The following is a 23,911-nucleotide window of genomic DNA, read 5'->3' on the forward strand; positions in this document are numbered from 1 at the left end:
ATAATGCGCTGACTCAAAGGAAGTAGCTCTTAACAGTTCTGCTTAGACGCACATTGGAGTGGTCTCTGCCGTGGTGTAAGTGCATCGAATTGCCACCAGATGACGTTATTTAGTTTGTAATTAACCAGCGTGAGCAGTGGTCCACACAGAGAGAGAGACTTGCGCGCTGCACACGAAGCGGTACCTACCTGCTGGTGGGGCCCGCCGGAGCACCTCGTGCTCCGTTCCTCTACAGGTTGGTTACTGACTATCGATGACTCAGTGAAATACAGCAGCAAACTCTGACTGCAAGACCCTCCCCGGTAGTTTCCCTTGCCGTTTCCCTGCCGCTGCATCTGGAAGCATACAGAGGACAATAAAAGAAGAGAAGAGGAGCTGCCGGAACGATGGAGAAGAATCAAGGATCTCCTCATCAGTACGGTTCACTGGCGCGCACTGAGTGGACCAGAGACAGCGACAAACCAGGTTACCTAACGAATAAATACAGCAATATTATTACTTGTCGATCTATCGACCGAGTTTAAAGTGACCTCTGGTTATATTTATCTCCTACAGTATCGCTCCAAATTCTCCTAATGTTCTTATTACAATAACATTGCTACAGGGAGATACAGTGTCTTTGGGTGTAGCAATTACTACATTAACAGTGACTTCAATTTGTTTATACTTATCTATGGCATCACCACAATGTGGCTGTAAGGCTTTATAGGTTTGTGTTCTGTCTTGTTAACACTAAAATGTACAGAATAACTGTAGTTTGTAATTTTAGACTTTTACTTTTATACCTGCCATTTTAGTTGAAAGAACCAATTAATTTTTTCTAGTTGCAGCACAGGCAGCTGCTTTGAAAATGTCAAGAATCCACAGGTGCTTGTTCTACTAGTGTGTGTGTGCGTGTATGTTGTGCCTGTGTTTGTATGGTGTGTGATTACTTGTGTTAGAGCAAAGTGGGGGCCCATTACTCAGTGGCCTTCACCTCAAATGATGAATAATGAGCCACATGTGGGACTTGGCTGGACATTGGCCGTATCTAAGCTTCAGCGTTCGAGAGACTATTAGGTCAGAAGCATAGGTCAGAAGTCACTGAAACTCTTCATTGCGTAGTGCTCCATGCAGTAATGATGTCCCTCAAACGCCTGCGACTAACAATTCATTGTTCAGGTGGGAAGTTTGCAAAGTCCTGCAGAATCTCTGTTAATCTGTTAATCTCTGTTTTTCCTGTGCACTGGAAGGTTTCATTCTTCCTTTATTCGTCTCACTCCCCCTTCCCGCTTTGCGCCTCCTCTTGTCCTCTCCTGCTCCCCATCCCTCCTCCTCTTTCCACTGCTTCTGCCTCTTGGTCTCTGGCTGATCGGTCTGTCAGCATGCTGTTCTGCCTCATTAAGAGTAAAAAGCACACCATGGCAGTGTAAAAAGACAGGGATGGAGTCAAAGCAAAGACTGTCAACTGAGCTCATGATGTAATTCACATCTCCAGGGGTCGGGATAAAGAGAACGGCAGACCTGGGGAGGTATGGGGTTGAGGCTAAGCAGAGAGAGATGAGAAACGCTAAATGTGAGAGAGGGTGAGAAAGTTCAATTCAATTCAATTTTATTTATATAGCGCCAAATCACAACAACAGTTATCTCACAGCGCTTTTCATAAAAGAGCAGGTCTAGACCATACTCTGTGATGATATTTACAGAAGCCCAACAGTTCCCACCAAGGGCAAGCACTAGGCGACAGAAGCAAGGAAGAACTTCCTTTTAAGAGGCAGAAACCTCGAGCAGAACCATGGCTCAGGGTGGGCGGCCATCTGCCTCGACCGGTTGGGGTGAGAGAGAGAGAGAGAGAGAGAGAGAGAGAGAGGGATGTAAGGAGAGAGAGAGGGGAGGGAGGCAGCCTACACAATATACACACAGAGGTACAGACAGTAAAGGTAATGTTGCTATAGACTAAATGAAAAATGGTACAGATATTTATAATAGTGTTAATGGTAACCATCGTAATGTTAATGATTATAATAACAATAATAACAATAAGACTAGCAACAATAGTCGTTGCAGCAGAAGGTGTCGAGCAGGAACACAGGGGCAGCAGGAGACCCGCAACCACAGATCCAGACTCCACAGCTCCAGAGCCAGAAAACCTGCAGGAAGTGATAGGAGAGAGGAGAGAGACGAGAAAGCACAAGACTACCAGAAAGGGGAGAAGTTGTGTTAGTAACATGCAATAATGGGATAAGGTTGCATACAGAGGGAGAGAAAGTAGAGGAGAGAGGAGCTCAGTGCATCATGGGGAATCCCCCAGCAGTCTAGGCCTATAGCAGCATAACTAAGGGATGGTTCAGGACTACTTGAGCCAGCCCTAACTATAAGCTTTATCAAAGAGGAAAGTCTTAAGCCTACTCTTAAATGTGGAGATGGTGTCTGCCTCCTGAACCCAAACTGGAACCTGGTTCCACAGGAGAGGAGCTTGATAGCTGAACGCTCTGGCTCCTAGTCTACTTTTGGAGACTCTAGGAACCACAAGTAACCCTGCATTCTGGGAGCGCAGTGCTCTGGTGGGGTAGTAAGGTACTATGAGCTCTTTAAGATAAGATGGTGCCTGACCATTAAGAACTTTGTAGGTAAGAAGAATGATTTTAAATTCTATTCTGGATTTTACTGGAAGCCAATGCAAAGAAGCTAAAACAGGAGAAATGTGATCTCTTTTCCTGGTTCCTGTCAGAACACGTGCTGCAGCATTCTGGGTCAGCTGAAGAGTCTTAATGGACTGTTTCGAGCAGCCTGATAATAAGGAATTGCAGTAATCCAGCCTAGAAGTAACAAATGCATGGACTAGTTTTTCTGCATCATTTTTAGACAGGATGTTCCTGATTTTCGCAATATTACGTAGGTGAAAAAAGGCGGTCCTTGAAATTTGCTTAATGTGAGACTTAAACGACATGTCCTGATCAAAGATAACTCCAAGATTCCTCACAGTGGTGCTGGAGGCCAAGGCGATGCCATCCAGGGAAACTATATCTTTAGATAATGCGTCACGGAGGTGCTTAGGCCCCAGAGCAATAACTTCAGTTTTATCTGAGTTGCTGAGAAAATTACAGGTCATCCAGGTTTTAACATCCTGAAGGCACATTTGAAGTTTAGCTAACTGATGAGTTTCATCTGGCTTGATCGATAGATATAACTGAGTATCATCTGCATAACAATGAAAGCTTATGGAATGTTTCCTGATAATATTGCCTAAAGGAAGCATATATAAAGTGAAGAGGATTGGTCCAAGGACAGATCCTTCAGGAACTCCATGAGTAACTTTGGCGTGCATGGAGGACTCATCGTTAACATGTACAAACTGAAATCGATCTGATAAATAGGACTTAAACCAGCTTAGAGCGGTTCCTTTAATGCCAATGAAATATTCCAGTCTCTGCAATAGGATCTGATGGTCAATGGTATCAAATGCAGCACTAAGATCTAATAAAACCAGTACAGAGACAAGTCCTTTGTCTGATGCAATAAGGAGGTCATTAGTAATTTTCACCAGTGCTGTCTCTGTGCTATGATGAGCTCTAAATCCTGACTGAAAATCCTCAAATAAACTATTGCTCTTTAGAAAGTCACACAGCTGTTTAGCAACTGCTTTCTCCAGAACCTTAGAGAGAAATGGAAGGTTAGATATAGGTCTATAGTTGGCTAAAACATCCGGATCAAGTTTGGGCTTTTTCAGAAGAGGTTTAATTACAGCTACTTTAAAGTACTGTGGTACATAGCCTGTTGATAAAGATAGATTGATCATATCTAGTATAGAGGTGCTGACTAAGGGTAAAACATCTTTAAGCAGCCTAGTCGGGATGGGGTCTAAGAGGCAGGTTGATGGTTTAGATGAAGAAATTATTGAAGTTAGTTGGTAAAGATTGAGGGAAGCAAAACAGTCTAAACATGTATCTGGTTCTACAGCTGTTTCTAAGGTTCATGAGTTAAGAGATAAGTCGGTACCAATTGAGGGCAGGTCTTGGTGAATTTTGTCTCTAATAGCTAGAATTTTATCATTAAAGAAGCTCATGAAATCGTAACTACTGAGAGCTATGGGAATACTTGTCTCAATAGAGCTGTGACTCTCTGTCAGCCTGGCTACAGTGCTGAAAAGAAACCTGGGGTTGTTCCTATTTTCCTCTATTAATGACGAGTAGTACGCTGCTCTGGCATTACGGAGGGCCTTCCTATAAGTTTTAAGACTATCTTGCCAAATTAAACGAGAATTTTCCACTTTGGTGGAACACCAATTCCTCTCAAGTTTCCGTGATATTTGCTTTAATTTGCGAGTTTCAGTATTATACCATGGAGCTAACCGTCTTTGTTTTAGTATTTTCTTTTTTAGAGGGGCTACAGAGTCGAGTGTCATTCGCAGCGAGCCTGCAGCACTATCAACAAGATGATCGATTTGGGAGGGACTGAAATTAGCATAGGAGTCCTCCGTTACTTTGTGACTAGATAATGTATTTAGAGCTGATGGAATCGCATCCTTGAATTTAGCTATAGCACTATCAGACAGACATCTTGTATAGAAATTTTTGCCCAATGGCGAGTAGTTCAGCAATACAAACTCAAAAGTTATCAAACAGTGGTCGGATAAAGAGGGATTCTGTGGGAACACCACTAAATGTTCAATTTCAATACCATACACCAAAACAAGGTCGAGGGTGTGGTTAAAACAGTGAGCCGATGGAATCTAACAAAGAGATAAACGCAGTACTGAAGCTGTCATTCTCAACATCCACATGAATATTAAAATCCCCTACAATAATAACTTTGTCCGTTTTAAGGACTAAAGTTGACAAAAACTCTGCAAATTCAGATAAGAATTCAGAATACGGGCCAGGTGCTCGGTACACTATAACAAAAAGAATTGGTTGCAGTGATTTCCAACTTGGGTGCGAAAGACTAAGAAAGACTTTCAAATGATTTATAGTTTAGTTTAGGTTTAGAGCTGATTAGTAGGCTAGAGTCGAAGATAGCTGCAACTCCACCTCCTCGGCCTGTGCCTCGAGGAATGTGAGTATTAATATGACTGGGAGGGGTGGATTCATTTAGGCTAACATATTCTCCATCACCCAGCCAGGTTTCAGTAAGACCAAATAAATCAATATCATAATCTGATATTAGTTCATTTACTAGTACACCTTTAGAAGAGAGAGATCTGATGTTTAAGAGTCCACATTTAACTCTCCTATTCGTTTGCACTATTGCTCTTGTGGTTTTAATTTTTATGAGGTTTTTATGCACAGCTCCTCTTCTGTTTACCTTTTAAAATAATTTCGATGGTCGGGGGGCAGACACCGTCACTATAGGATTTTCACTAAGTAACTCCTGAAATGGAGGAGCAGAGAAGTGTGTTAGACTGCGACTCTGCGTAGGGTTTTGGGTGGGTAACTGCTGAAAAAGAAGGGCAGAGAAGTGTGTTAAACTGCGACTCTGCCTCCTGGTCTTAACTCTGGGTTGTCTGTAGTGTAAAGGAGGGAACATTTCAGAGAGGTCTGGTGATGAGTCATAACTGCTCAGTGGCAGAATAACCTTTCCTTGAGAGCCTCTGCAGCAACGTGTTGTCTCTAACAGTGCAAGCATATACTAAGCAATGCTTATGACATGTAGGGGAGAACGGGGTAAGTTGTCTCCTGTGTAATGTGTCACACTGCTCATAACTCCAACACTAGAGGCTCTATGTCAAAAATCAAATAGCCACTTTTGTGTGACTTCTTTTTCTATGTTCAACTTCCTGTTCACATGTGGTCAAGGTCACTCTAATCTGAGGAGCACAATTTTATTATTTTTGTAAAACATTTGCACTTTACCTTTTATGTATTCCGACCTTATTAGGTATGGATGTTCAAAATCTTAACTTTGCACAAAGTAGAGGAGACAATAACGTGTCTTTTGATACTTCAGCTGAAGTGCTATGTTAAGCTAACCTTGAGGTTTAGCCAACATTAGCACACATGTCAGTTTGGGGCAAGTTGTCACATGTAATTACTTGCCCCAGTACAAATAAACACATAGAACATGCTCAGAAAACTATGTGAAATTGTGTAATTACCTCTGACACCAGTATTAAATGAAACTGTAAATAGAATATTATACACTGTTCAGTAGTTGACAGCAGCAGCCATATGCCTGGACTACACTTGACTGAATTCATGACAGGGTATATACGGTCTTATACCGTAGACATGTAGTGTGTTAGTAGACAAACACACTACATCATACAGTTATTAATTTAGTTAGACAACAAGGGTAATAGACAAATAAGCTTGTAATTTATTTGCAATTGCAAAGAGGAATGTGTTTTTGAACAAATCAATCAGAAGTACGGCTAAGGATTTTGATATAAGCTGCTGACATCTCTTTTGGCCTCATCTATGTGGAGCCATTTTCCTACAGTATTCCAAAGGAGATGTGGTTTAAATGTGTGAAATTCAACAAATGGGCCTGAAATGCTTACACCTCAGGCCAGGCAATTTATGTGGGCCAGAACTGTGACTCTGAATACATGTCTGATTAATCAGATACATATGTACGTCGTACAAAAATGAAAAATTTGTTGCATTAATGTGTTTAAACACCTCATCTGTATATATACATTTAAGCAAGTCATCTGCAGCATTAAATTAAATTACCATAGATCTATTTGCACTCCAAAGAACGTTTGATTGAAAGAGGTTGTCCCACATAATGTGTGCTTTGCCAACATTTTTGTTTTGAATTTATTTCTTTTCCAAATTCTCTAGGCTTGATTGTTTTTAGTTTTAGTTCTGTTTACAATTTGAAATTGAAATCAATATTCACAATTAAGTGTTCAAATTGTTTGATAATCCAGTGTGACTTACCCTATGCAGTGTGACAACTTACCTGCCAACGGGACAAAAAGTGCACACTCTCTATTCAACAGTCTACAGCTCCATAATGAGATAAGATATGAAGATGTAATGAATACAAAACTTCTGCCCAGGACTTCATTCTTTCATTTGGTATGACATTTGTACCATTGTGATGTATGGTGCTCAGTAAATATTAGACAGTGTGAAAAGTGTGACAACATACCCCGCTCTCCCCTACATTTTCTTTGTGATAACAGATCTGAGCCCAGCTCACAGTCCAGTGCTTCGGTCAGCTACATGGGAATTCCCAGAGACTTGTCTGATATTTTGACAGTGATTTCAGTGGTGATGATTGAAAAATAAAGTGTATCTGCTTGCTGGTAGTGGCTGGGATGTGATGTTGTGTCAGCAGATCCTGTTTATACTTTCAAGCACAAGGCTGCATCGGTTTTATGTATTAATCCTGGCAAATTAGCATTCAGCATCTTTACATCTGTAATGCCATGAGCATGCAGTGTGTGAGCATACAGAGTGACATTAGAATACAAAGAGTGAGTGAGTGGCTCTTTGCATCTTTCTTTCACTCTCGCCTTCTCATTCTCTGGTAAACACACACACACTATGCTTACTAAAACCTTCCTATATATCTGCATGTGAAAATGTGCACACTCTTCTGCAATTGCTTACCACGGTCGCAGATGTTTTCTTTTAAATCAGCATGAATACTGAAACAATTATTTGGCTTTGGACATGTATTATTACAAGTATGCTTTCCTCTTACATAATGGCCAAAGCCTCTGTGACAATGTCATGAATCAGACACTCCACTTTGTCTTTGTCAGAACCCTAAAGAGACCTTTTTTTCACAGCAGACATTTACCTGTCTTGTTGACTTGTCACAGGTGGAACTAGCATTAACAAAGCTTCCTCCCACCATTTAAATCAAGGTTATTCGTCACCCATTCTGACAAGTACAAGTGTATGCAGTGAAACAAATTCTGTTCAGCTGTTTGTCAAGTTCATTCAGTAGGAAACTCACTTTTGTTAAGGCAAATAAAACAGTTTGGCTGCTATTCACTTTATATGTGGGAAACAAAAGATTGTTATTTTATGTGTTTAATGACAAGGGAGAAGAAAGAGCTACTGCATTTAACTCTGTAATAAAGTAAAATAGGATTTTTCCCAGTTTTCCCAGTCAGTTTTAAAATTAGAAGGAAGCCACAAAATGCTTATTTATGATTCAAATACTTGTTAAATTAATTAAAAAAATGCAACCATAGAAAGTGTTAATGTTTTTGTTTATCTAATAGTAAGTGAGAAAAAACATGTTAACAGAGAGATTAGGCTTTTTTGCTACTCTATAATGCAATGCATTTTAAGTAATGTCAGTTAATGCTTTCGTTATGGGAAGTTGTAGATTTGTCTGCATGTCTTTTTTATACTTTCAAGGTTGTAAGGTTGTGTTGACGCTACACTGACGTCAGCCAGATTTGTCATAGTAACAGAGTACAGAGTGTCTGCCTGAAGATGTCTGTCTGTACTTCAGGAACCCTTGTTTGTCTGTTGCACAAAGCACACTGCACTTGCAAGCTCCCAAACAAAGCTCTAATGCCAGCAGGGATATAAGCCAATGTAAACCGGCAATTATCACCAAGCACGGTTAATGCTTCCCACTACGCTTTTACTACTACCCTGTAGTCATACAATCCCAGTTTGAAATTATGATGCCCTTCTCATCTGTTTGGCCTTCTTTCATGCTAGTGCAGAAGACGTATCTTCAAAGCACTTTGAAACCAGTCAGCATTTTCCCCAAGGCTAAAAGTGACTAGAATAGAGCTATTATAAACTAGAGCCCTACTAAGTAATGGTGTGTGTGTGTGTGTGTGTGTGTGTGTGTATATATATTTATATAAAGGGCCCCGGGCGGAGTCAGGGACTGTGTGTCATTGGTGGTATTGGTATCTCCCATGTTGTGCAGCTCTCTCCAGGACCACTACTGTGCTAAATGGAACAATTCAAGAGCAGGCGGTGGTGGTGACTACCCTCAATTGTTAAGTCGCAGCTGTCACTGCAGGTCTTTGACTATCTGCCTTTAAGAAGGTCAACCATACTTGGATCTCAGGGTAGATTGAATTTAGTGTATGTATTTTGACATGCATGGCTAAAAAAATTGCTTCTCTAGAAGGTGTTTGCAGGTAAACGTTTGATATGCTGGTGTATTTGATTCTAGTGCAGGTCCTGCTGCTCACAGTGTACAGCTGTGTACGCTGTGTGAAATGCTTTGATGTCCTTTCATACCAAACATTTCCAGGGACAGATTCATTAAATTGTTGTAAATGGTAGAGACGTGTCCAGCAAACAGTGTGCAATTTTATATTATTTGCCTTATATTAGATTGAGGATGGAATTTTCATCATGAGTTGTCTGTTTTATTTGAAAGGAGAAGCAAAGGGAGCAGTGTGTGTGGAGTGACATGCATAATGAGACAGATTTAAACACAGCTTTGTGTTTAATATTACTGTTCACCAAGCCATCACAACATCCTCTTTGCACTATATGGTACTTTAATTGCTTGAAAGCAGAGTTGCTGTGTGTGAGAGGGAATATGACATGGAATGGTTAAATTATTTGATGGAAGGTGCTCTAAATTATTTAATGCCTCTGGAGACAAGTAATAGCTGCAGTACATTTATTCTAATCCTTGCGAAAGACGTACAGTATATCAAAAATTTGCTGTTGTGGAACATTTAGTTGTTGGTCAGACTACAAACTGAAATGTTAAATATAGAATAACCTATAAAAGTGAGAGAGATTTCCTCTAATATCAAAGCAAGATTTATAGTTGAAGTGAATCCTGATGTCACATTAAAATCAGTCTGTGTTTAGGTTTGCCACTGATCGTATCGATTAATTGCAAAACTGTGTTTTGGGTATGGAACATCCAAAGTGTCAGAATTAAATGAAAGAATAAATAAATAAATAAATGGGGAAATATATGCAAGAAAGAATGAATGAATAAAAGAATAAATAAATAAATGCAGAAATATATCAAAGAAAGAATGAATGAATAAAAGAATAAATACATACATTTGCTTTTGCCTTTCCCCAAGGAGACCTATTGTCATTGCTTTTCCCTTAGAGACCTAGGTTTATTGCTTTTTCCTTCCTCTTCCTTAACTATCAATCAACGTGTTGTGGCCCGCCCACTAAGTCAGGTCGAGCAGCCGATGACTGATACTATCTTCAGTGTCCATATGCTGTCCCTGAAAGAGTGTTATGATTGGTAGAAAGTTTGGAAAGAGTTATGCTGCGTTCGAGACCAGTCGGAACTGGGATATTTCCCTGTTGAAACTTCCGACTTCCCACATCAAAGCGTTCCAGGTGCATGGTGGTGCATGATGTTGAAAGTGAACGAAAACCGTGGCTAACTGTCACAAAGTGTACACACAGTTGCACCCTCAGCAGTGTTTTAGGTGTTATTAAAAGGATGGCAGTTTAACTGCAACAACTGACATAAATAGCCCATAGTTACTAGTTAAATGTTTAGTGTGTAATATTTCTGAGGATCTATTGACAGAAATGCAATATAATATCGATAACTATGTTTTCAGTGGTGTATAAAGACCTTGCACAATGAACCCTTATGTTTTTATTACCTTAGAATGAGCTATTTACATCTACATACACCACGGCACCCCCTTCTATGGAGGTCGACATATTGTGTCATCATGTTTCTACCGTAGCCGACTGCGACCAAACAGCGCTACAGAGCGCCTTTCGTCACTACCGTGAAAGAGAACCAGCAGAAGAAGAAGAAGAAGTTGTACGTTTCTAACTACTAGGTAGTAGTAGAAGCTCTCCTTTATTAGAAGTGGAATTTTGGGCAAATGGAGGACCGCAGCTATTATTTAGCACAGGAACCGACGGAAGGTGAATCTGCTTCGAAGAAGCGAAAGCATGATGAAGCCAGACTAATAGGGGAGCGACTCAGGCAGAAATCACGGGTAAACATCGGTGTGGCTTTTCCCAGATGGAAGGGTCTAATGAGGGAAAAATGTTTTCAAAGCGACGCCGAAGTTGCCAGTTTTCTGATGGACAGGTAAGGTATTCTAACTTTAGAAATGCAAATGAAAACTGTTGTTTGATAATGTTAGCATTAGCCAGAAGCTAGCCATAGACACCGTGAGAAGTGACTTTTCCCTTGTCAGTGGTGTAAAATATGTAGTTGGATTGTTTCATGTAACTTAGTTCTTCTCCCTCGCTGTGTTATGGCTTTGCTATGTGGGGATAAATGTGCTGGTTACGTTCGTGAGACAATCAGCTGATTAGTATTATTGACCGCAAAACAGTAACGTTAGCCTACAGCATAACAGCTCATATTAGCCAGCTAAACTTTTACTACCCTGTTAGAAGAAATATGTAACGTTAGTTGGATTGTTATTTCGAAGGTTGTTCTCCAGCGCTTTGGCTTCGTTTAGTGGACAGAAATGTGTCTTTTGTGTTTGTGAGACAATCGTCTGATGATTACAATTAGCTATAAAACCGTAACATTGCATGGACCAGATTAGCAAGCTAAATGTTTACTGCCCTGGTGGAAAACATTTATTTTTACTGCTAACAGCATTACGATAACAACACTGTGTGCCTATCAAGTGACTAATTTGCATTTGCATTAGAAACAATGTATTTGTTTGTATTGCTTCTAGGGTGCATACAAAGGTTACCACAAGCTCAAATTATGGCTGTCAGTACTTATTTGTGTTATATTATATTGTAGAGCACCCTTGATCCTCACCTGACTATGGCTTTATAAACTTTATCCATGATGTGGTTTATAACTGTGGTTTATGGACTGTGGTACAGAAACAGGGACATTTTTACACACTCTTGGCTTACATTTTCCATGTTGTCTGTCGGTGATCATACTTGCACTAGATGTGATAGTTTTTGGGATATTCAGTTTATTAGGCCAGATGAGCAAACCCTACTAAGATGTAACACATTGTGGATTACAGTACAGTAATGTATTACAGTTGTATGCGACTGTGTCATGTAGCACTTCATTTATTGATGCTGCTGTTGTTTCTCCAGCTACGAGACAGGTCCTGCAACATCGACTCCCTTGAAGCGAAAACCTTTGCAAGTCCCGGCTCCAGCATTGGTTCTTCTAGTGGAACAGACCTGTAAGTCATGCATAACAATATATTAATTTTGTCCTAATAGTTTTGATTAGAAACATGAACTTTATGATTAGTGTGTAATTTTATTTTATTTTTGGTCTATATCTACTGTTGAATGAGCATATGTGGGATTTTCACAACTTGCTTTGGTTATTCTTTACAGAGATGCGCATCTTGATGTCATTCCAGAAGCCACAGAAATTCAGGGCCTTGAACAAAGGTAACATGTACACATCATAACTTTTAGCCCTGTATTGCTTTTGTCCAAATGTTCAGAATATATATTTGTAATAATTTTGCAGCTTACATGACATGAGCATTGTTGAGGAGGACTTGGAGGAAAATGTTTTCAATGACCCAAATGAACATTGTGTACGTAGTACTCCCTAATTACATGTATTATTTTTCTGTGATATTTTTTGAGAAGCTGCAAACACGGGCACCTTGAATCGGAGCAAATGCGGGGGAAAGATGTGGATCCAGAGAGACTCCCAGTGCCACAAAGTTTTAGTGGATATAGTTCTCAATAAGAGGTGGCAGAAAGATGTTCACAACTATCTGCGATTCAGGTAGTGTGGCTATACTTTTTCACACTGATGTATATTAGTAATATTTGTGCTTACTGCTCATGTACACAGAAGTATGTATTTGTTTGTTTGTTTGTTCTATCAGATCGACTGCAGACCTAGAGTCATTCCAGAATCATATCCTGATGTATGCCAGCAAGCGCTATGCTTTCAGCCAACCAGTTTATGAGAACAATGAAAATGTTGGACGGCAAAGAGATGTACGTTTTACACTTATATAATATTCCCATTCATAGTACAATATTCAGCCAATGTTTTATATGCAATATGCAAAATGTCTTTACATTCAAGGTTTTCTCTTGTTCTACTTACAAACTGATATTAAATGGTTGTAATTTGTGTTATTTCAGTTTCAAAAGATTGTATAAGAAGAACGCTAGAAGATACAGCATATATGCCTTGAAATCTGAAAAAACCTACAGATACATTTACGAGTTGTAAAGAAGGATTGTGAAGAACAGACTCACAAGTGGAGTGGGGATGCCTAGAAGGAGGAGCCTTCGACCAGATGACCCCAGACAGCTTGGTTTGGTGCCCCCCGTACCTGCACCAGCCACATCAGACTTGTTACAGAGACAAATCAGAAGAGGTCTAGGTAAGTTACACAAATTTGTTGCCTATGTTGTACCATATTACATGTCACTGAATGATATTTACATTACAATATAGTCTGTAACTATGTTTGATGGCACTGTCTTCAACAGGACCGTTATTCCAACCAGCATCTGATGTGGAAGGATCCCTATAGGAGATCACCTTGCATGTGTCCTGATTCTTGTCAGGCAGGATCACGAGGGAAAGAACTTCAGTTCACTGACAAAGTAGCTTTTACTCTTCAAAAAGAGAAATTTATTAACATTAAATTCTGTTCCTACCCTCCTCTATTGGTAATTTCATGTTTTTCCATTTTGTACACGTTTCATCTTATTCTGCTAAGTACACTGTGACCTGCGCATATTATTTTCAGTAGGTAGCCTAAATTACAGTTTATAATTTTGAACAGTAATGATAAGTAAGGCTACAGCTGTCCCTTATTATGTAAATATAAATAACTAAAATTGGTATTGGAAATGTTATGGCAAAGTTTGAAATTGTCATACTTTTCTAAACACATGTACAAATGTATATAATGAAAATAAAAACACCATGTGCTTCTATTTCTTACCTTTTATTTTTTCAATACCATAGAACTGCAGTTGAACAACTATAACACAATATATAACTATAAAACATACATCAAATTTGCCGTAATGTCCTCCCAGTACTGCCTGTGAATGTGAATAAAGCCTTCTTCAAGGCAGTACTGGGAGAAGTGTGGCTGTAGGCTCACACAGTTCGCTTGCTCCTGGCCACAGCATTTCCTGTCCTGGTCCGTAGGCATTTCCCTACAGTTACCACAAGTACACCAAGGTACTCCTGGTACTCCAGCAGAAGGTGGGGCACCATGTCTGCGCTGATGCATCATCATCAAGGCATCAAAGACCAGGCCTGGCTGCCTCTCCAGCAGAAGGGTGGAAAGATCTCTGTGTTCTTCAAGGGTCATCTCCTGAAGAAAGTTTCTGAAGAAAGAGGACACGGAAAAATACTCAATATGCAATATTCTCTGCTTCAGTACTCTGGTTACTCTGTCTCAATAATGTTGTTTTTAAGATTGTATCCATTCCAAATGAACTATACCAGTACTCATTATTACTATTAGTATTTAATGCACTACTACTATTTATCATTACACTTCTGTTGATGCTGTAAATTACTTTACATGTCCACATTACCTTTATTTAGATTTTATAATTTGTATATTTAATTATATTTCCTACTTACCTACTTTATATAGTTATTTCTTTTCCTTAGTATCTTGACATGCAAGTTTAGCAATTGTGACCAAGAATACACCTTTTTATTGATACCCCTCGGGTATCAATAAAGAATTTCTGATTCTGATAAAATAAGGCTTTATATATAAGTTGCATGACATTATGTTGGCAATATGGTACTGCATATTAGGGTTTGCAGGCTGGCCAGTGTTTGCTCAACTTGTATAATATGGCTTCATATAATCATTGTTGTCCAGTAAATCACATGTTACACTATGAAAACATTCAACTACTAACTAACGTTACAGTACCAGGGGTACATGTGCACAGAGCTGCTATGTAAATAACATTATCACTGTGCTGGGGTTTGTGCAAACAAGTCAGAATATAATAACGTTACATTTACCTTATAAATACAAACCTCGGTAACAGCTCTCCGGTTCCTTTGGAGGGCTTCCACTCTTTCTTCGTCCTCTATTGAGCCATCACTCCGGGTAGGTCCTCTGGCTCTCCTTGCCCTGACAGCACCTCCAACACCTCTGCCTCTCCGCCCTCTTCCTCTCCCTCTCTCTCTTACAGTTATCTCCGGTAAATGGACTTCTGCATTTAGATCACATTGACATGTGCTGGTTCTGTCTAACGTTATCTTCTTCTTCCTTCTTCCTCCTTGTGCTTTTATTGTCAGTTGGCAAACAAGGAATTGGTGCGTTACCGCCACCAACTGGTATGGAGTGTGGATCAGACCTTTATACATCTCTGATCATGGAGAGAAATACTTCTGTGAGTGATTAGTTGGACTTAGTGGGCGGGCCACAACACGTTGATTGACAGTGAAGGAAGAGGAAGGAAAAAGCAATACACATAGGTCTCTAAGGAAAAAGCAATACACATAGGTCTCTAAGGAAAAAGCAATACACATAGGTCTCTAAGGAAAAAGCAATACACATAGGTCTCTAAGGAAAAAGCAATACACATAGGTCTCTAAGGAAAAAGCAATACACAATAGGTCTCTAAGGGAAAAGCAATGACAATAGGTCTCCTTGGGGAAAGGCAAAAGCAAATGTGTGTGTTTATTCTTTTATTCATTCATTCTTTCTTGCATATATTTCCCCATTTATTTATTCATTCTTTCATTTAATTCTGACACTTTGGATGTTCCATATTTGGGAGTAGGGCTGCAACTAATAGTTCATTACATCATTGATTACGTTTTTTCTATATATATTATATATTGCAACTAACCAATCAATTGTTTAATCTGTAAATTGTAAGAAAAATGTCCATCAAAGTTTTGCAGATTCATGGTGATATCTTCAAATGTCTTGTTTTGTCCATCCAATAGAATAAAAACCAAAGAGGCTCAACTTACAGTTATACAAAGCAGAGATAATGGGACAGGGAAGCTGAAACCAGATACTTTTTTAGCTTGATAGATAACCAAAAAAATTATATGTTTATTGCCTGTTCATTGACTCACTGATTATTTGAACAAGTCATTTCAGCTTTAGTTAGGGGAGATTACTTTTTGCAGAAATATACTAATGACTGAGCAGTGAATTTTCTCTCTAAAGCAGAGCAAGGCATTGACAGGACTGCAGTGTGTGTGTCTGACAACTATACTGTGGGAGGCTAATTTCCTGGGCTGACCCACCAACCTGGGTTTGCGCAGTGTGTGTGTGTGTGTGTGTGTGTTAGAGAGAGAGAGAGAGGAGAGTGCAGCCATGTGAGTCATGCCAGGCACTGACACATGGTAATTTAGTCTGTGACGCTCTGCTCCTTAACAAGCAATTTCAAAGTAAATCTGCTGCAGCTGTTTATACAGTGTATAAAAATAATCGTAGGTTGTTCTGCAGTGGTGAATTTGATCATTTTTATCTGCTCCTGAATGTCTATGTGTGTGTCTCTCTCTCTAAAGTATTTGGTGTACTGGTAACTCCATTTAATAAAGAAGAGAATTTTAATACACTCTAATGTTTTTATGTCAGACGTGCTGCATGTTTGTCCAACATTTGGCCTTTTACAACATTCAAGCTGTCCTCCTCTTTCTTTCTCTTTCTCTCTCTTTCTCAGGGGACGACGTGGTGTCCATGGCAGACTCCACCATCACCGTGGACGACATTGAGGGGGAACTTTTTAAGATTGAGAGGATCAGGGACGTCCTGGTCAGGAGGGAGTCAGAGCTGAGATACATGTGAGTGGCTTAACATTTTACTTTTTGGAGGGTCATGGCTGCCATCTGCAGCCAGTGTGATTAATGGAGACAAAACAAGTTCAATTACCGCAACCCAAACTCCAGATTTACAGTAGAATGGTGAAAGGATCTTTATGTTTAAAGGTTCAGTGTGTAGGTTTTAGTGGCATCTAGTGTTGAGAGTTGCGAATTGCAACCAAATGCTCAGTCACCTCTCACCCCTCCCTTTCCAAGTACGAAGGAGAAACTACAGTTACTACACACTCTGTCGGCTCTTGTGCTAAATAATATGTGTGGTCCTCTATTTGTCCAAATTTCACTTCTCTTCTTAACTTAACCGGTCGACTACTACTATTACTAGTACTACTACTACTACTTCTTCTTCTTCTTCTTCTTCATTCTTCTTCGTACTTATTCAGTGTAGTGACGAAATGCGCTCTGTTGAGCAGTTTGTCCGTTTTGGCTACTGTAGAAACATGGCGACACAACATGGTGACTTAAGGAGACCTGTGGTGTATGTAGATAGAAATGGCTCATTCTTAGGTAATTAAAACATAATGGTTTATTATGTAAGTTCTTTATATACCACAGAAAATGTAGTTATGTATATAGCAAACATTACACATTGGACCTTCAATGCTGGTTTGATTTCGTTTTGAGTTCCTTATTTTGCCAATGTGGTATGGTCTGCTAATTGCACACCAGAATGTAAAATCGATGAATAGATGAAAAGCGAAGATGAAACTTGGCTATTCTCAGATCCTTACCACCAGTGGGCCTAAACATGCATTAACCAATTGCCTAACCATAACCATGTCTTTGCTATCATTTCTTAGCCATAACACAATTTTGGGGACAATATGTTAATGTAGTACTATGAGAAACTTACATAAATAAATGATTCAGTTAATAAATCAATCTAGAAGGTCCACTGATACCTTGTCAAGCCAGAACAAACCATAGTAAAGAAGCTATGTACAGTCCAAATCATTTAACCCATTTTTCCATTCAAGAGCACAACTTTGTGTCAAAAACACATCTCCTAGAAGCATGTCCTCTATTCTCTCCCCCTCATTTCTCTCCATCACATCCCCCATTAAAATTTCAATGGCTTTACCTTTGCTTCCAATAAGCAGGCTAATGCATGGATATTTATTCATCTACTCCTCTGAAAGATAGGCAGTAACACCGCTCAGACAGCGGGGGGGATGTCAGGAGTGGCGTGTGTGGAGTAGCAAGCAAGAGCCAAGCAGATAAAGTGGGAGAATAGGAGACGGGAGGAGGAAGAGGTGGAGGGGAAGGGGAAGAGGACGGAGATGGAGAGTCACGATTTGAAGCACCTTTTTCCCCAGCGCTCGACAAACAAACAAACCCCAAGGTGTGTTTGATCTAGTAAGTTAACTAAAGCATATAATTTGTATTCTAGTCCTCATGGCCAACATTACCCCACCTACACTTCTGTGGAGAGAATCTTACATGACAGGTAGACGAGGCACGGTGGCAAGGCTCTCACTCTGCTGACATTGATGAATGGCTGTAATGTGTCAGGGATTTTGTGTCTGACCCTGTGAGTGCCTGTGTGTGTTTCTAAAAAAGGCCCAGTTGCTGTGATACCGGGCCACGTGAGTGCCTCTAACTCCTCTGTACCAGAGGGGTCTTTCACACCATCTCAGTGTCAGTAATGATCCACTGACTTGAAGGGCTATTGAAAGAGAAAGGGTGTGATAGAAACAGAGGCGGTGTGAAAGCTATCTGTCTCAGAGACGTCACAGGGATCTCTGCGTCATCTGCTGTGTGAAATATAGTAAAACTTTCTCTGTTTGAATTTCATTGTCCCATACCGTAAAGTCAGGATTTCACTTGTTAAAATAGAAAGTGATCTGATAACATGTGCAGTACTAACAAGTGTTTGTGTGTTTCTTTTGTTCCATCATGCATGCAGGATGGATGACATTCAGCTATGCAAGGAGATTACACGCCTGAAGAAGGAGCTGCACAAATTAGTGTCCATACCAGGTAGGAGTCATGTGGATATTGATAGTTGTTGACTGAGGATATCTTGTCAAGAATTTGTTGAGAATCTTGATGCCCCTCTCACGAGTGTACGCTTAATTTGAAGCTAGAGCCAGCAGGTGGTTACACTTAGTAAGATTCTTAGAGATTTTGCAGGATTGTTGACATTTGAACTCAACTGACAAACAAATGATTCACATTTCTCCATTGTTGAAACCAAGTGGGAACCTGCGGGTCTGAAAACATGGAGCCAATGCAGAAGTGCCTTAAACCTGCATTCGTTCTAACTGCCAGCAGGGGGATGACTCCACTGGTTGCAAAAAGAAGTTCTTTAATTAGACATAATGGTAAAATGAACCTACTTCCCACTTGGTTATTTACCTTAGTGAACACTTTCCTAATGAGTTTATGATGTCAATTTTTAGTTTCAAGTCTTCTTCAATACAGCATGTTCATTTATTAAATTATGATCCCATTTAGAGGAAAATAGAGGATAAAGCAGAGGATGCTTTAGGGTGGGACTACCTGGTGATTGACATGTTGCTACCATGGCGACCTGTCCATCAGGTTAGAGACAACTGTATACTGTACTGAATTATGGATGCACCTTGCTAACCAAGCTAGTGCCACCATCTCATCCAAATATTGTCACGTCCAGTGCCTGGTTACAAAAAATCTAGAAGTCAGTGGCTAAAATGAAATGTCCACATCTTTTATATAGTCAATTGTTGAAACACCTTCGCCCTTGCCTGGTCATATAACTTTCTCAGTTTATATTCTTCAGACCTTTTCCTCTTTGACTGTTTTTCCATATTTTTGCCATCTCTGCTTCATTTTGCTGATTGGCTGGAACAATGCTGCATGGCAAGGTTGACATCACTTCCTTTATTTCCCAGTTACAGTATAGGATAACCAGATTTTATTTTAGAGCACACACAAAACCGAGAGCTAGAAAACTGAGAAAATATTGGCAAATTTTAACAAAATGTATTGGACTGCAAGCACTTACTATCCCTTTAACATGATGTTATATCTTGTTTGCTTAATCTTCTCAAACAGAAATGTAAAATCAGAAGTAAAAAATCAAGAGAAACAGTTTATCCGTGTTGCTGCTTTTACATTTCTGTTAATGTACAGATTACAAGATACAATACAACCTGTTAATTCGTCAGCTTTTGACATGATGGTACGCATATTTATGAACTTTGGACATGGGCAGTTTAACTGTTTTACCCTGCTTCCTGTCTTCATGCTAAACTAGGCTAATCGCCCTCTGGCTCCAGCTTCATATTTAGTGCACAAAGCACATACAGAGAGTGGTATTGACCTTCTCATCTAACACTCAGCAAGAAAAATAATAATTGTAATTCTCAAAATGTATTGCTTTTAAATAAATAGATTTATAGATTTCCATATAGAATTATTAATTTGTTTATTTCCATATTTGTTTGTTTGATGTCCCACTGTTTGTAGTAAAGTAGATAATCTGGGACAAACACTAGATGCTAGATGTCTTGTGCTGCAGATAATGACAAGTCCAATGAGGACCGGCAGAAGGAAGAAGAACTATTGCAGCAGATCCACAAGCTCGTTGAGACCAGAGATTTCTTGGTGGACGATGTGGAGTTTGAACGACTCAGGTGTGCTTCAGACTCTATGGTTTCATTGCAGTTTGGCAGGATTCCTTTGGTCGTCTGTCACCATAGGCTGCGAATGAATAATTAAATATGAAAGTCTACTGCACGATGTCACCAGATAGAGATGCAGTGCACATTTATTGCCCATGCAGTCTCCCAGGAAAGGCTTCATGGAATTCTTCCCCCAAGCAGAGAAACTCTTGTTTTTTTATAATGACTGATAGGGCTCAGGTTGGAACATCGCTTGTAATCACTATTGCTCAGTTCAGTATCATCCATATGCATGCTCCCACAAAGGTACCCCATTGCACTCCATTAAAACACTGGAACATTTCCTAGGGCACAGTGCTGTGAGAGAGCATACCACAGAGCACACAGCAGAGAGCCATTTCAATTAAAGATGTGTCACCAGGCATCAGTGAGTACCCCAAAAGGAGCTGCCATTGGTTAAAAAAAAGAAACAGTTTGCATCTATTTCAAGTGCACCAATCCTCTTAATTCTGCTGCTGGCTGTTTTGTTCATGCAGGGGAACCACACATATTATACAATACACTACAGGGCACTTTACAGACTATTATTCACTTTGCCGTACAACCTTGTGTCGTATAATGGTACATAAATTACCTTGATACCTTGAAACAGTCAAATTAAAGCAGGTTGTTTTGCACACAATGTTTTCTTAATGCAGAGATGTCAAACATGTTGCTTGTGTGGTTAGAAATGTATTGTAGGGGACTCCAACAATGAATGCAATGAAGTATTTTGTCCTGCATTCGTAAAGAAGTTAAACCACTGTCTTCAACTTACAGTGGGTCCATTTAGAGTAACGCTTGGTTCCACTTTACAGGTAAATGAATGCATCTCTGCTTATTTGCCTATCCTGATGCAGCATATACATCCTCGCAGGTTGTTTAACTTGACACTTAACTTTTAATCTAATGTGTCTCAACAGTGGACAACCAGATGTGGTTTTAGGTTTTATTTCCACACCACTACAATTCTCAGACAGTATCAAGCACTGTGAGTTTGTGTGATCACCAATTTGAGTTGGCAGCTGACACCCTGCTGTGAAAACGCTGAAGGGTTACCGGGAAGGTGAGAGGCAGGAGGCAGGAGAATAACAGTGCGCTAATGGATCGTAGAGGGGAGATGCTGTGATGCCGCTCCCGGCCATGTTGTCCATGCTGATGAATATAGAAATCTTTCTATTGTTACTTCTCTCTACTTCTTTTTTTTACCCTACAAGGAAATTCTGTCTGCAGTTTTTATGTTTTAGTTTTTTTATTTCCAAAACAGGGCAGACATGGTACATTTGCAGAGTGTGTTTATCAAATGTAAGAATCTCTTCATAGACAAAGAGTGGCTGCCAGATTTATTGAATTTATTCCCCGAACCTCTCAGAGTAAATCTAATCTAAAACAGCCAGAAATGAATTAGGTTTCTTATCCAGTGGGTATCTTGGGAAGGTGTTTCATCTCTCCACTTTAGTCAAATCAGTCTTCTTTGAATTGTTCATTCCGTGCTTGTGGAATACATGGGAAGTGTAACGTAAAGACCATATTTGACTTTTACATCTGTATAATACAGGATTCCTGTCAGGATATATTTTGTCTTTTGTGATCTGAAGGGACTAAATTATAGTCCAAGTGCTTTAGGTATTCATGTATTTCCATGTGTTTTATACCAATCTTTCTCAATTTCTACAGGGAGAATGAAGAAGATAAAGAAATGGCAGATTTCCTGAAGTCCAAATTCCCCAAAAATATTAGGAAGACAGGTATTTAAGCATAAGGAAAGCTGCAACTTTGTGATTACTGAGGAGGAAATAAACAGTGGCAAATATTGTCCTTGTTCCGAATGTTTCTCTTGTTCAAGGTGTTTTCCTCCTGAGGCCTTTGAAGGATGAACCTTCACACATCCAATGACTGATTCACCATAAAATAGAAATGGGGGTACTAAGGCTATATATGATTTAGATCTCTGAAAAAAAAAACAGTGTTTCCTCCCCTTAGTCAAGTCATTAATCTTCTAAACTTTTTTAAACCTTGACAGTTAAAACTAAACACTAAACACAATGTGTGTGTGTGTGTGTGTGTGTGTGTGTGTGTGTGTGTGTGTGTGTGTGTGTGTGTGTGTGTGTGTGTGAGAGAGAGAGAGAGAGAGAGAGAGCATCAGAATCAGAGACATGAAGTTACAGATGAAGTTGTCCCTTACACAACTCTAACACACATAACGCAATACACCACAACATATCACAACATTTTTTGGAGTACATTTTATCTTTTTCTCAGTGTGATTTCTCTGTGCTTCAGGTGTACCAACCAGACGGGTGCCATCCAGGGCTCAGCAGGCCTCTTCTCCCTTCACCAAGACAGGCCTCACCCTCCTGAAGGAGTGCTGTGGCTTCACATGCTCCATCATGTAGCCTGGAGCCCAAAATGCAGGGCCCCACTCCAGGGCTGACAGAGGGGCCACACACCAAAATGGCCATTCCACAGGAGTCAATATTTCCAGTATCAGTTTTTCAGTCCGAGAAAGACTTTCAAGCATGGATGGAGCACTTCCAGATGCGAGCTGAGAATTTCCCAGAGTGAGAACAAAGGATGTTGCAAAGATCATGTGGTGTCTTTTCATGCCAAGACCCAAGTTCGTCTCATGTTGGATCTGTTTGTCACTTCCATTTTCATTTTGTCTTCCTCCCATGTCTCTGCTCCTGCTTTCATTTTTACTCTTGTTAAATATCACTACTGAGCCAACTTCTTCTGATCAACAATTTCCAAAAAGAGTAAACAGCATACAGGATGGTTTTGGACAGGAAAGACACCATTTGAAGGAAAGAAACAGAATAGCACAAGTTAGCACAAGGCATGGATAGCGTACACTAACACTAATTGGATTGAGACGGCGGCACTGAGCTGTATAACTGAGCTATAATAACTGTTATTTCCAAAAAAGGAGCTGTTTTGCAAGAGTCAACAGGCCATTCCAGACACACTTTATCATCAGTATTAAGGAAATAACACTAATGATACTGACATTAATCGGGAGCTGTGTCAGGATGAAGTTGCCTGTTTGACTCCAGATCCAAATTGGTACAACCTTTTGAAAAGTGGTTGTTCGTGAAGAGTCTCATAACGCTTGATTTTGCTTTAGTAACAGTTACCTAATATTGACTAATGTCTGTTTTTTTATTTGAGTGTTTCTTTTGCTAACCCACACTAGTCATTGTGTTTTACTTTTTGTCACCATGCTTCAGTATTTTATGACATATTCTGATGAGTATTAAACAGACGGTACAGTACGGAGGGGTCTAACAAGTTGACAGCAGAAAGTTATTAAGACTATATTTAGGTGTCCATATCGTTCTGTATGCACATGAGCAAGCTAAGATATCAACACATATAGACTTCTTTAATTTGAATAAATAATTCTTAGTCCTTTATGCTAAGTATCCATTTGCGTTTACACAAATGATATGGATCAGCTCACAACTGACACTGCAGACCACTACACCTAATATACACTCACCGACCACTTTATTAGGTACACCTGTTCAATTGCTTGTTAACACAAATAGCTTATGAGCCAATCACATGGCAACAACTCAGTGCATTTAGGGTATGTAGACGTGGTC

General features: G+C 39.8%; 1 protein-coding gene across 1 annotated transcript; it reads left to right on the plus strand.

The window, feature by feature from the left end:
- Positions 1–189: 189 nt before the first annotated feature.
- On the plus strand, positions 190–23,899 carry LOC119899270 (bMERB domain-containing protein 1-like). Its single transcript, XM_038713801.1, has 6 exons — positions 190–465; positions 16,506–16,626; positions 18,569–18,642; positions 20,165–20,279; positions 21,984–22,054; positions 22,590–23,899. The coding sequence occupies exons 1-6, from the start codon at positions 387–389 to the stop codon at positions 22,700–22,702; spliced, it is 573 nt and encodes a 190-aa protein (XP_038569729.1). The 5' UTR covers positions 190–386; the 3' UTR covers positions 22,703–23,899.
- The last annotated feature ends 12 nt before the right edge of the window (positions 23,900–23,911 follow it).

Source organism: Micropterus salmoides, unplaced genomic scaffold, assembly GCF_014851395.1.
Source record: "Micropterus salmoides isolate LMB-PRFRI ecotype aquatic unplaced genomic scaffold, ASM1485139v1 Ms_hic_scaffold_12, whole genome shotgun sequence".
Classification (NCBI taxonomy): Eukaryota; Metazoa; Chordata; class Actinopteri; order Centrarchiformes; family Centrarchidae; genus Micropterus; species Micropterus salmoides.